The sequence below is a fragment of the Nothobranchius furzeri genome, chromosome 15 (assembly GCF_043380555.1).
Source record: "Nothobranchius furzeri strain GRZ-AD chromosome 15, NfurGRZ-RIMD1, whole genome shotgun sequence".
In the NCBI taxonomy this organism is placed as follows: Eukaryota; Metazoa; Chordata; class Actinopteri; order Cyprinodontiformes; family Nothobranchiidae; genus Nothobranchius; species Nothobranchius furzeri.
This window is the reverse complement of record NC_091755.1, coordinates 27,615,032-27,628,942: the sequence shown is the minus strand read 5'-3', so window position 1 is coordinate 27,628,942 and position 13,911 is coordinate 27,615,032. Positions and strand designations below refer to the sequence as shown.

The 13,911-nt window shown below is 42.0% G+C and overlaps 3 protein-coding genes across 5 annotated transcripts; all 3 read right to left on the bottom strand.

Moving 5' to 3' along the window:
• Positions 1-57: 57 nt before the first annotated feature.
• Positions 58-2,349, bottom strand: rpl10a (ribosomal protein L10a). The gene is made up of 6 exons (XM_015967771.3): positions 1,880-2,349; positions 1,371-1,442; positions 1,207-1,287; positions 602-750; positions 350-522; positions 58-262 (listed from the first exon to the last, which is right to left on the bottom strand). Exons 1-6 carry the CDS (start codon positions 1,882-1,884, stop codon positions 92-94), a joined length of 651 nt encoding a protein of 216 aa, XP_015823257.1. The 5' UTR covers positions 1,885-2,349; the 3' UTR covers positions 58-91.
• Positions 2,350-2,724: 375 nt separating this feature from the next.
• Positions 2,725-6,031, bottom strand: fance (FA complementation group E). 2 transcript variants are annotated; one of them, XM_015967768.3, is made up of 10 exons: positions 5,735-6,031; positions 4,753-5,311; positions 4,520-4,564; positions 4,381-4,437; positions 4,158-4,301; positions 3,958-4,081; positions 3,329-3,404; positions 3,172-3,238; positions 2,971-3,096; positions 2,725-2,894 (listed from the first exon to the last, which is right to left on the bottom strand). In XM_015967768.3, exons 1-10 carry the CDS (start codon positions 5,932-5,934, stop codon positions 2,790-2,792), a joined length of 1,503 nt encoding a protein of 500 aa, XP_015823254.3. In that variant the 5' UTR covers positions 5,935-6,031; the 3' UTR covers positions 2,725-2,789. The 2 variants fall into 2 exon arrangements, with proteins under 2 accessions (XP_015823254.3, XP_054601851.2); XM_054745876.2 differs by lacking the exons at positions 4,381-4,437; positions 4,520-4,564.
• A 67-nt stretch (positions 6,032-6,098) lies between these two features.
• mkrn4 (makorin, ring finger protein, 4) lies at positions 6,099-9,446 on the bottom strand. Of its 2 annotated transcripts, none has more exons than XM_015967769.3 (8): positions 9,300-9,446; positions 8,467-8,595; positions 8,155-8,393; positions 8,008-8,078; positions 7,653-7,906; positions 7,459-7,566; positions 7,028-7,124; positions 6,099-6,944 (listed from the first exon to the last, which is right to left on the bottom strand). In XM_015967769.3, the coding sequence occupies exons 1-8, from the start codon at positions 9,329-9,331 to the stop codon at positions 6,819-6,821; spliced, it is 1,056 nt and encodes a 351-aa protein (XP_015823255.1). In that variant the 5' UTR covers positions 9,332-9,446; the 3' UTR covers positions 6,099-6,818. The 2 variants fall into 2 exon arrangements, with proteins under 2 accessions (XP_015823255.1, XP_015823256.1); XM_015967770.3 differs by having other exon boundaries at positions 8,017-8,078.
• Between the last annotated feature and the right edge of the window lie 4,465 nt (positions 9,447-13,911).

Genomic DNA, 13,911 nt, shown 5'->3' with positions numbered 1-13,911 from the left:
TGACGTGTTGATTAACCAAAATGCTTTTAAGTCTGTAAACACGACAAAAGCCAGCACTGGAGCTTCTCCACTTTTATTGATAGAAAAACATTTAATAGAGGCGCTGGGGTTTGCCCATGGTGCTCTTGATGTACAGGGCGCGCACGTTCTGCCAGTTTTTCTTCAGCAGAGACACAAGGAAGTTTACAGCCAAGTGGATGTTGTAGACGAGCTCATCCTCTGTCATCTTCACATGTCCAACAGCCACGGCAAGACAGAGCACCTACAACACACACTCATTAAAAACACACTCACTTGTTTATTTATAAGACAATAGATTATAAAGCTGTCGCATTAAAACTGAACAAACCTTCTTCATCTGAAACTTGATGGTGGATTTGACCTCGTCCACCTTTGTGTTCATGTTCTCATTGTGGGTGAGCAGAGAGGGGAACTTGCCAGCCTTGTTCAGTCCAGGGCCCAGGATACGAGGGATCTGCTTGATCAAAGACTCTGAAGCAAGGAAGGCGTCGTACTTCTTAGCTGGAGTAAAAAAGCAGCAGTTAAGTTTGAACCGCACCATCATTACTGATCACACGTTTCTTTCAGATCATTTCCCTACCGAGCTTCTTCACCAGCTTCTTGTTCTTGTTGAGCTTCTTGAGAGCCTCAATGTCCATGTGGGGAAGGTCTGCAGCTTTTGCCTCATCGCAGTGCTGCTGGTCTCCCAGAACGCACACAGAGAACTTTGGTCTGGGAAGAGTCTTCAGCCTATTTCATCCAAAAACAGGTTAACTTTAGATGGAATACTACCAGTTTCATTTAAGACTCCATACCCAAAACAGCCAAATGACACCTTCATATTTTTCCACAAGAGAGAAAAATCTTACCCTTACCACCACAGTGGCTGGCATCCAGCAGACCTCTTTGGCAACACAAAGGATAATTGGTCGGCTTGAGGACATGAACCTAGCGGCTCAGCCACTCAAAGCCTCCCCTCATGTTTTAAGACCCAGGGTAGGGGTCCGCCTGCTTTACCATCACCGGCTGATGCTCGGTGGGCTCAGTCAGACTACCCAGATTACTTTTCCAAATCTCTTCCTGACCTGTCTGATCTCAGGGGTGATTTTATTTTTTTAACCTTCTCACAATAAATGTTTCTATGATCTTCAGACAGGGCTGGAAGCAGATACAGAAAAGGTTGGGTGAAACAGTGAAAAGTCGAACCTGACAGTGCCGGAGAAACGCTTGTCCTTCTGGGGGTCATAGTTTTTAAGGCTGATCTGCAGCTCCACAGACTCCACAAACCTGGCAGCACACAGCAGGTCACACATTTACCACGCGTTTCATATAACACATCAATGTCGGACTCAACACACCCATCTACTTACTTCCTGGGCTTAGTCAAGGAGCCCTGGAGGACCTCCTTCACTGCTTCGTACAAGGTATCCCTGGAAACTTTACTGGTAAAAAAAAAATAACACACACATCAGAATCAGAGTAAAACTTAAACTCACCCATGATGCTAACGGGTAGAAACTAGCTAATGCTACTGCTCGGCTATACGCTGCTAAAAACCAGCAAAATAAGCACTAAAGTCATAATAATTGCATTACACCAACTATAATGAGTAATCCAACAATCTAGAAGAGAATATTTAAATTAAATATGGTTTTAATCTACGGATGGACACAGATTATGTTTGCTAATAGCAGCGTTGTAAGCTCCATTTACCGGCTAGTGAACCGGACCCATGCGTCACATCTAACGGTCTTTATAAATTAATAAACGCAACAAAAAAGGTTTCTTATGTTTAATTTCACACACAACTAACGTAATTAGCTGTAATATGTGCATCAAACTCCTGTTTCACACGTTTATTGACTAAAACGTGCCCAACCTCATCTTAGCAGCTTGTCCCAGTCCTCGCGCTACGCTGAAAAGGAAGTGTTAGCGGAAGTTACGCAAATTTAAGGCAGGGGTGACGTCACTGAACACTTTCAAATAAATCTTTATTTAAATAACATACAGGAACAGAAATATATAAAAATGATTATTTATCCCAGTGCATTAGCGAGTTAAATGAGCTTTTAATTTGCTATAATTCTACGCCACAATCATTAAAATATAGCACTCAAACAGCAAATTTAATCATTATTTTTAGGGATTTTTTATTTTGATTTTAGATGCTGATGCATTTGTTTCCTGTTCAATTCTTGTATAATTCTGACCATGACAAAGTGTTTTACCATGATCTACAACTGAAGAAAGTTGGTAAGTGGAGGACAATGCAAGAGTCAAGACCATCGACATACATATTTGCAGGACAAACGAATACCCCATTTCACCACAAATTAACATGTAAGAATCCTGTGTATTGCATTTGCAAGTTTGCATTTTGAATTAATTTAATGTTTCTAATATGTATGTAAAATCTGAATGGTTAAAAAAAAGTGTTTACGCAATTACCCTGAAAAGTACACATAAATAAAAACTTTAACCAGTTTCTGAGTAAATTGTGTTGTCAAATTATGTTCTTGGAATAGTCTGGTAAAGAAACGTTGCAACATTTCCCTAAAAAAAGAGTTTAAAACATAACATTAAGCTGATTACGTAGTTTACTGCCAACTTTTTTTTCTGATGATCACAAAATCCTAGGGAACTTCAATTAATAAAGCTGAATATCCTTTTTACATTTTTGCGGGTGGATCAAAACACAAAATAAGAGCAGAGTAACAAATGCTGTCCAGTAATTCACATAAACTTTATTTCCAGCAGTTTTATCAACATGCAGTGAGTTGAATCATGAATCATGTGTTCGTGATTCTCTTCAAAGTAGCTTGAAGCGATTTCTTCAGAAACGTCTCGTTTAAATTCAAGCAGCTTGTCAGGGAGTGTTTGTGTGCAGGACTCAGCTGAAAAATCATATGGAGGATTACAAATACGTTTTTTTTCCGGTTCAACTATTAGACAAAAAGTGCAAAATCTTACATGGCTGCTGAATTTAGTGAGAACTGTCAGCATCATTTTGGCAAACTTGACAGATTTGGTGAATCGGGGACTCTGACGGACAAGTTCTTCTGTGAAGTCGGTGAAAATGTCTTCATTTAAGTCAGGCTGGCAGGTGAAAACATAATCGTTATAATGACAGTTTATATAAATAATGTTTCTCATTAACAAAGAACTGATTACCTTTGAGTCAAGCAAGCTGTGGATAATAGAGAGCACAGCTTCACTCCAGGGAATTCTGAAAGTCATTCTGACATGGAAAAAATGTTTATATTAGTGATTTTTAGTGTTTTCTTTAAGGAGTTTATGTTTAATTTATAGTTTAGGTGTTTATTCTGACTGAAGAACCAGCTGTTTGTAGTGGGAATCCAGGCAGCTTTCCATCAGCCTGTTCAGCAGCTCCGCTTGTGGAAACCCTGAAAACAAAACAAAGTCCAAAGAAAACCAACAAAAGTCAGGGCCAAAAGACTTAGTAAAAGGGTTCCTGACCTGATTTCTGATAAAAGTCAAAGGAGCAGTCCTGTTAATGTGTAATGGATTCAGGACACCAGCTTACCAGCTGCTGTAAATGACTGACCGAAGGCCGACTAACCCCCTGAAACATGGCTTAGCTTTATTTTTTCTGCTTGACCACCACGCCAAGTCCAAACTTCATTTTTCTAACTGGTAGTTTAAGATTTGGCTCAAATTCTGAAGTCGATGTCTGTTTTTACTCATACCAAGCAGATGTAAGAGCAGTGTTTCTCCTTTTTTAAACTATGCCATCTTTCTTAGTAAAAACACATTTCTGGTCACGGTAATCTGACAAGCATTGATCATTCTTTTCTTTACATATAGAAATAAAAATTTTACTGGACTGAGACTGAAATCTGTCCTTTCAGAGCTGAGACAGTTTTTTTTTCTTCCACATTCTTGGATAAAGATAATATTTTGGTTCTTAAAAAAAACTAGGACAGTGGGTCACCTCACCAATGTACTTGTCCTCCAGCATTGGACCAATCATAGCGTGACACACAGGTCTGGGATAGTGGCTACAGAGGGACATCACTGCCATCACCAGACACCTGGAGGCCGGTTCTGACAGGGACAGAACCTACAAGGAACATACAAGCTTCAGTGTCAGACACCTTTAGTGCTGTTTGGACCCCCTGCACATCCAGTGGTTTCACCTTTTCCAGCAGGAGGCTCTTGATGAGGGTCGCTGCTGTACTGTAGCTCAGGTCAGGGGTGAGAGACAGAATGCTGTTGCACAGTTTCTGCAGAGTGTGTTCAGGTAGTTCAGCTAAACCCAGCAGGCTACAGAACACCTCCACCTGAACAGGACAGATGACACTGGCTGGTTAAACAACATTTCATAGAGGTTAAATCATAGATTAAAAAAGGAGTGTGTACTTGGCCTGGGTCACACTCATTCAGCACATTGAACATATTTTGGGAGTTTTCATCCCACTGCAACAGAAAAAAATAAACAGAACATCATCAAACATCACATTCAGTCTGCACAAACCAGAACAAAAAATATTCCTCTTACCTCTGTCTGACTTTCCAGCACTTCTTTTATTTGAAGAAAGGAGGACTAAACAAAACAACAAAGCATGACCGTTTACAGCACCATATGTCTGTCATATTGACAATATACTCACAGCTGCAGTCAGACAGTAACTCTTTAAATATCAGCATGTTTATAGAGCAAAAATGATTAAAAAAAAGAAAAAATAACAGATTTTAGGATATAAGGAAAAGGCTCCTTCTCATTTTATTTACCTTAATGTTTTCAGGCAGGTCATCCTGCAGACGGTCTGCTAGAGGACTTTCTGCTCCACATTCTCCATGTACATCCTTTTCCACTTTCTCATCTGCTGCTTTGATGCACTCATCCTCACAGGCATCCATCCTCACTCGTTTACTTTGATGTCCAGTTTCTTCACCGTCTGCATCCTCCACATGACCATAGCTGCCTTTCCTTTTCCTCTGCGTGCCCCGTTCTGATAAATCAGGTGTGCTCTGAGATTCCGAATTCATAGAGTGAGCAATAAAGCACTGCGCCCAACTCCCAGTTTCATCAGAACCACACAAACTGGCTGATAGCTCTTTCAGCCTCTGGCTGCAGTGTTTGGTGTGCAGAGGTTCATCTTGAGTAAAGTCCAGAAATCTTTTCAGCTGTGAGCCCAAAGCTGTAACCCAGGGGTTGGGATGGGAGTCCCGACTGAGACATGTGAGCAAATGGAGGATGGAGATTCCAGAAAGAACAGAGCGCACCAGGTAGATGAAGGTCAGTAGGTTTCTTTTGAACAGTGATGAAAACAGGCAAACAAGTGGTTTACTAGAAGGGTGAAATAAACCAAAACAATAAAAAAAATTAACAAGACAGCTTCAATATTGGAATCTAAAGCAAACCTTTACTTTAGACTCAAGTGAAGCAACCCTTGAAAGCATTTTTAGTGAAGCACTGAGCATACTGGATTAAAGCTAATATATAATTATTAATTATATATATTAAAGCTTTTCAGTGCTTACTGTCTAATTTATACCTTAAAGCTGAACATACAACCTGGATTAGCTTTAAATAAAACATATTTTAATGCACATTTCAGAACTCCAAAACAAGGATATGCTGATCACACGTCTGATGCTGATGGTAGCAGATCAGTCTCTATGGCAACAGGTAGTCGTAAACCCGGAAGAAGACTCACGTTTTATAAACAAAAACAGACTCCGTAAACTTTAAGTTTTGATCTTTACTCACACGGTGAGTGGCTCGTTTTCATTTTCTACACTGGTTATTTCGTCCTGACACAGGGTTTCTATGAAGTGATCCAGGGATTTCTCCGGGTTCGCTCGCTGCTGCTTGTGGAAGACTGTCAGCGCCGTCTGAGCCCCCGAAACTCCGGACATCAGAGCACGGACGAGGAACCTCGACTGTCCGTCAAACCGAGCCAAAAACATGCCAGCACCGAGTACGCTTCCAGTCCGCTTGAAGCTCTGACAGCAATTCAAACGCGCCAGTTTTCACATCTCTAACCGCAGTTTACAGCGCCATCTGCTGGACGGGAGGATCTCTCCCCTGCAGCTCAACAGGAACACACACCATAAAAATCAAAGCAGCCAGCTTCAATACAAGACATTTATTCAGTGAGGCAAACGTTTTATTTTCAGTGTACAACTTTTTTTTTTCGTCTTTTAAAAAAAGGGATAAAATCTCAATGTCACATTCTTGCCCCAAACTAGGAAAAGTCACAGCAATCACTTGAGGCAAATAATCAGTATTAAAGTTGATCAAGAAGGGGCACAGTGTACTTTTTACCTTTAGGCAATTAAAACCACCATCCACACAACACTTTAAAAACATCTATAGTTTCCAAAATTACTAGAACTAGTTCAAAATGAGCCATCAACAATGTGATGAGTAAATAGTATGGGTGGAAAGTAAACAAGACACCAAGGTTGGTAAATTACCTCAATATATAAGAAAATGGATGTCAACCAAAATCAGGGATATGATGAATGCGGTTTCATCTGGGAAAGTCAAATCACACGCTGTGGAAAGGTCGGGATCAAATGATTCTAATCCAACTATAGCATGATTAGCTAAACGGCACAAATGACAGATTACAAAATCAGTTGTGACCAATACAAAAACCTAAACGCACTTAGGACTCTGTGGCAAAAGCAGAGATATTGATGATGATGATAAAAGGCCACTTCAATAGTGGTTTAGTACAGATTCAATAAAGGAGTCAAAACACAGGCATGATTCCCAGAACAAGCCGTTTTAGTGATGTCACAATCAGTGTTTTGGTCACTGAAAGAAATAATGAAGCTACTCAGAACTAGTCGTCTTCAGCTATGTAAACGGGCATGTCATCATCACTATCTTCACCACCAAGAAGGGTCATAGCTAGGAAAAAGCCAAGCAGATCAACACCATCTTCATCGTCATCGTCTTCAGAGAAATACTGCAATCGGGGAAAAGTTGAAAAATGAATATGATCACCTTGTAGGAAACTATAAAGGTAAATAAATCAATGACTGCACTTACAGAAAACACGTGATTGAAGCTCCCAATGTGTTGATAAAGACACTCTGTTTTGAAGGGACAGTATCCACATCGGTCATAGAAGCAGCATCTTTTCTTACTGGAAACACAGATGAGGAATCATTCAGGAGCTTCACTTGTGTGTGTGTGTGTGTGTTATACAGGCCAATCCTAACACAAACAGCTAGCAGATTTATGACGCAGCTACATGCAACACAACATCCAACACTAAAAATAACCTTTAGCTCAGTCAGGTGAAAGACATATCTCATAATAACAGACTTTCAATAATTAGCAATACCACTCAAGGGGAAAAAAAGATAACTTTAGTTACAGGTCATTTCTAATCCGTGGGAAGGACACATACGTTCAACAGCAATGCTGTGATGAACAGAAATCCACTAAACTTTAATGATTTCAGAACTGAAGTTTACCTAAATTTCTTCTTGAATGAATCAATCAAACTCTGCTTTGCTTGTCCTTCAACCCAGTACTTGCTTGGCACGTAAAAAGCAGACCTCACTCGACACTGTGGGCAAGACCTAAGAGAAAAAAGGAGCAAACAGGAGTGAGAGGTCAAATCCTGTGTTGTGTGTTGATCTGACCTTCAATTACAGCTACAACCCACCTTACAACTTCAGGCCTGAAATCTTTTGTTTTCCTCCAGGTTGTGATGCATTGTAAACAGAAGGGATGATTGCAGTTTGGCAAAATCCCAAACATGTGATCTTTTGTATTCTCCTTTTCATAGACTTTTTCCATACAGATCCCACAGATTACATTATTACTCTGCAGGAAGGCCTCCATTTCCTCCTCACCTCCATTACTCTGAGCTGAAGCAGCAGCAGCTCCACCCTCATGTGGTTCCGATTCAGACGACCCCTGAAGACAAGAAAACACTAACATTAAAATCAATAGGACGCCCCCATGTTTCACCCACTTCAGTTCACTGATCTGTAGATCAGCCACAAATACATTTGTACCTCCTCTACCTCTTGATTTTCACTTGCTTGAGCAATTTCTGGGTTCTGAACAGGCTCCACGCTAGTTTGCACTGAAAGAAATTAGGTTAAGTCAGTATTAATAAATGTTAATCTACATCAACTGTTTAGAAATAAAAAATGCCACACCTTGTGACTGGGTCCTTGCATCATCAGGTGTAGTGTTGTGCTGAGGATTTAAGGCATTAACTGTCTGCTGTGATCCACTGCATTCCTGCCTGGATGTGACATTAGAATGTAGAAATGATGGTTCTGAACCTCTTCTGTCAGTGGAAGAGTGAGCCTCACTGGGGAAGGAAACAGAAGGCACTGTACCCCTTCTACCTGCGCCAGCCATGCCAACCACAGGCTGGAGAACATGGAGATACCTAAAAGTGAAAGAACACTGAATTAGCTTTTTTCTATAGCCTTACAATAAAAACACACTAAAAGAGCACGTACCTGCAGCGTTCACCATACCAACATGCACCTTTCTGATAGTATCTACATATTTGGGACGATGGCACTACAGGCCACTCATGTCTGTAATAACATCTTGGGCCAAATCTGCACGAGCCATTTAAGAATCGCCTGGAATGAGAAAAAGAAAGGTTAAAAAATGAGTAAAGTCAGAAATAAAATTCTAGTCTGTTAGTCATTCCTTACATTTATGTCAACAAAAGAACGTACTTTTAGCCAAAAAATAAAACTTATATTTAAAAAAAAGTTGAAATTGAGGGAAATTAATGCTAAACGTCTTTTTCAGCCATCAGATCAACTGAATTCAAGAAACAAACAGTTTACAATATGATGCCACAGATTTATCTGCAAACTTCAAGGAATAAAACCAATTACATTCTGCTAATTGGAATTTTTCTTTTGTTTATGAAGTGACCCGTTTACAAAACAGTTAGCAAACGGGGCTAGTAGCTAATGTTATTAGCTCATATTAGCTGGAAAAGGGCTACTAGTGTAGCAAGAATCATTGCAACGTACGGCCATTCTTCAACGTGGCTTGTTGACTTCTTCTTGCTTTAAACTTCACCTTAAACATATTTAGTTACCAGGTGTTTTATTGTCAAACTAGTCATTTGGTTACTCATCTTGCATAGTTTTATGATTCACGTGGTTCTTCAGCGTTAACCCATGTCCATCATAAACCAAACAATCGCCTAAATGGGCTATTTATCGTCTGTTACCTTGAATTTACGGTAGCCAAAACGACTGGGTTTCAAAGGAAATGAAATATTTCTTAATTTTAACTCACTGTCCCCAGTTTTAACTTGTTTACTTACCTACAAATATTTGCATTGCGAGCTGAGTCCATCTTGTGTGTTTTTAAGCGAGCCGCCAAAAGAAGTACTTTCCTTAACGCTAACTAAATAGCCAACAGCTGTTTTGGGCCTTACAATTGCCGTGGTAACGAACCAATAGCAACGAAAAGAGGACGTACGTGCGTCACGTACGTTACACGCCATTGGCCGAAACGTTTGTCAATCATTCAACGAGACGACTGGAAAAAGTAGTTCAGAGAGACTGAAATTTCAAAAATAAATCGAGAAAATGTTGGTGTTGGTGTTTGTAATCAAGTTGAAAAAAGTAATTAGTCACTGGACTATATTCTACATTTATTTGTTTGTTCTTATTTTATCTATCTATCTATCTATCTATCTATCTATCTATCTATCTATCTATCTATCTATCTATCTATCTATCTATCTATCTATCTATCTATCTATCTATCTATCTATCTATCTATCTATCATCTATCCATCCATCCATCCATCCATCCATCCATCCATCCATCTATCCATCTATCCATCTATCTATCTATCTATCTATCTATCTATCTATCTATCTATCTATCTATCTATCTATCTATCTATCTATCTATCTATCTATTTGATAAATACCCCTTTTATTGATTGTCAAATCAATCAAATCAAATCAAAGCTTTATTTATAAAGCGCCTTCCGCAACCCTGTCAGGAAGCCCAAGGCGCTGAACATGGTACAGTATAGTGAATGAATCAAAAATAAAAGCAATTCAAAAATAAAAGCAATTCAAATTATAAAATACAAATTACAAAAAAAGGTGAAGCATTCTAGTACAGGACAGATGGGTAAAACAAGGGATAGAGTGAACCAATGAAAACTGTGAACGAAATTCAACGTAAAAGAGGGCTGAATCAAACATGTTCAGGAAACGCCAAGTGGAGGAGGTGTGTTTTTAGGCGACTCTTAAAGACTGGCAGAGATGGGGACAGCCTAACTGAGGGTGGCAACTGGTTCCAGAGGGACGGTGCTAGGACTGAGAAAGCCCGGTCCCCGCGAGTACGACACCTAGAACGAGGGACAGCGAGCAGGCCTTGGTCAGAGGAGCGCAGAGCGCGTGATGGGGAATGTTTGTTCAGGAGAGTGGCCAGATAGGGGGGACCACCACCCTGGAAGAAATTGTAAACAAAGACGAGGATTTTGAATTGTGCACGATAGCAAACCGGAAGCCAGTGCAGGGAGGTCAGAACCGGACTGATGTGGTCCCTTTTCCTGGTCCCAGTCAGGAACCTAGCTGCGCTGTTCTGCACAACCTGTAGGCGACGCAGTGATGACTGACACAACCCTGAATAAAGAGAGTTGCAGTAGTCAAGCCTAGAAATAACTAAGGCATGCAGTACCCGCTCCAGGTGGGCTCTCGACAGCATAGGCTTGATTTTTGCAAGGCGTCTCATGTGAAAGAAACTGGACCGGATCACTGAGTTGATGTGAGCATCAAATTTAAGTCCAGCATCAATTTTCACCCCCAAACTGGTAACAACTGGTTTTGAGTAGGGAGAAAGAGGGCCAAGATCAACATAACGACCCACATTCCTGCTGTTGGGGTGAAAAACAATGAGCTCTGTCTTTCCCTCATTCAGATGCAGATAGTTGGCCATTAGCCAAGACTTCACCTCGTTAATACAGGACACAGAGGACTGGATAGAGTGACTTTTCTCCTGACACAATGGAGAGTAAATCTGGCAATCGTCAGCATAGAGATGGAATGATAGGCCATGTTAAAGCTGCTAAACTGAAATATAAAAACAATGTGGAAAAAATTTTACCACAGGGGACCTTCGCTCAGCCTGGCAGGGGCTCAAAACCATGGCTGCTGTGAATACTGTGGTCACTGCCTCCAGAACCATCCAGGTGGAGGGCAGCAACCCCACCTCCCTCCCTGACGACCTCAACGCTTTCTACACCAGGTTTGAGACAGACAATTTCACCCAGCTTGAGGAGTCCAGATCCTCACTCAAACCTGGCAGCTCTGCACTCGCCTTCCAGACCGAGGACGTGGTGAGAGCCCTCAGGAGGACCAGGGAGAGGAGCTTACCCGGCCCTGACAACATCAGTAGCAGAGTTCTGAGGCACTGTGCAGAGCAGCTAGGAAATGTGTTCCAGACTCTATTTCAACACTCACTTGACAGTCACACCGTCCCCCAGTTGTGGAAACACTCCACAGTTATCCCTGTCCCAAAAAGAAGCAACCCAAAGTCTCCTAACGATCTTCGTCCTGTGGCGCTCACCTCCATGACCATGGAGGCCATGGAGAAGATCATAAAAGAGCACATTGTGAGAGCAACTGAGCCCCTGATGGATCCACTCCAGTTTGCTTATCGTGCACGCAGAGGCGCCGATGATGCAAAAATCTTCATCCTGGACTCCATCCACAAACATCTGGAGCTCCCTGTCTCCTCCGCCAGGCTTCAGTTTGTTGACTTTTCATCAGCATTCAACACTCTGCAGCCTCACATCCTGGCTACTAAACTTTCCTCCCAATTTCATTTAGATGACCAGTTAACCCTGTGGATACTGGACTTTTTAACCAACAGGACTCAGAAAGTTCGGGTCAACAACTGTCTCTCCGGTCTCCGTTCCACCTCCACCGGCTCCCCCCAGGGCTGTGTGCTCTCCCCCTGCTCTACATCCTCTACACCGACGATTGCAGATCCACACATCCCAACTGTCACCTGGTGAAATACGCTGATGATACAGTCCTCCTATCACTGCTGTCAGGCTCCTCACAACACCACGGACCTGCTCTTCAGGAGTTTGTAGAGTGGTGTGACAGCTCCAAACTTGAACTGAATGTGAGCAAAACCAAAGATATGGTGGTGACCTTCTGCAGGAGGCAGAGGGATCCGGCTGCTTCAGTAACCACCATTATCCATGGGAACCCAGTGGAGGTAGTGAAGGAGTACAAGTATCTGGGAACCACCTTTGACAACCTCCTGAAATTCTCTGCTAACACAGAGGAGATTCTCATGAAGTGCCACCAACGGTTATATCTCCTTAGGAAGCTCAACTCCTTTGGAGTCAGCTCCTCAATCATGATGATCTTTTACTGTGCCTTCCTGGAAAGCATCATGACCTTCTCCATCACTTGCTGGTTCTACTCCCTTAGCCTCCAGAACAGGAACAGACTGCAGCACACTGCATCAGTGTGCTCCAAAATCGTTGGCCTGCCTGTCAGAACTCTTGCTCAGGTTTTCTATCAACAATCAATCAATCAATCAATCAATCAATCAAAGCTTTATTTATAAAGCGCCTTCCGCAACCCTGTCAGGAAGCCCAAAGCGCTGAACACGGTACAGTTAAGTAAATATATTGAATAAATCAACAATAAAAGAAATTCAAATTACAAAATACAAAATGGAAATTACAAGATAGATGAAACATTCTGGTAAAGGACAAATGTGTGAAACACATTTGGATTGAGTGGATGGATTGAGTGTACCAATGAAAACTGTGGAATGGATTCAACATAAAAGAGGGCCAAAATCAAACATGTTCTGGAAACGCCAAGCGGAGGAGGTGTGTTTTTAGGTGATTCTTAAAGACTGGCAGAGAAGGGGACAGCCTAACTGAGGGTGGCAACTGGTTCCAGAGTGACGGTGCTAGGACTGAGAAAGCCCGGTCCCCACGGGTACGACACCTAGACCGAGGGACAGCGAGCAGGCCTTGGTCAGAGGAGCGCAGAGCGCGTGATGGGGAATGTTTGTTCAGGAGTGTGGCCAGATAGGGGGGAGCACCACCCTGGAAGAAATGATAAACAAAGACGAGGATTTTGAATTGTGAGCGATAGCAAATCGGAAGCCAGTGCAGAGAGGCCAGAACCGGACTGATGTGGTCCCATTTCCTGGTCCCAGTCAGGAACCTGGCAGCGCTGTTCTGCACAACCTGTAGGCGACGCAGTGTTGACTAACACAACCCTGCATATAGAGAGTTGCAGTAGTCAAGCCGAGAAATAACAAAGGCATGCAGTACCCGCTCCAGGTGGGCACTCGACAGCATATGCTTGATTTTAGCAAGGCGTCTCAGGTGAAAGAAACTGGACCGGATAACAGAATTGATGTGAGCATCAAATTTAAGTCCTACATCAAGTTTCACCCCCAAACTGGTAACAACTGGTTTTGAGTATGGAGAAAGAGGCCCCAGATCAGCATAACGATCCACATTCCTGCTGTTGGGGTGAAAAACAATGAGCTCCCTCATTCAGATGTAGATAGTTGGACATTAGCCAAGACTTCACCTCATTAACACAGGAGACAAAGGACTGAATAGAGTGACCTTTCTCCTGACACAATGGAGAGTAAATCTGGCAATCGTCAGCATACAGATGGAATGATATGCCATGTTTACGAAAGATTGACCCCAGTGGTAGCAGATAAATGGCAAACAAAAGAGGACCAAGGATCGATCCCTGCGGGACCCCCCAGCGGAGCCCCTCCCAAGAAGAAAAAACATCACCCAGTTTAACGCAGAATGTCCTGTTGTGGAAGTATGATCTAAACCAATCCAGAGCAGACCCTTTGATCCCAACCCATCGTTCCAAGTGATCGAGTAGAATCGCGTGGTCAACTGTGTCGAA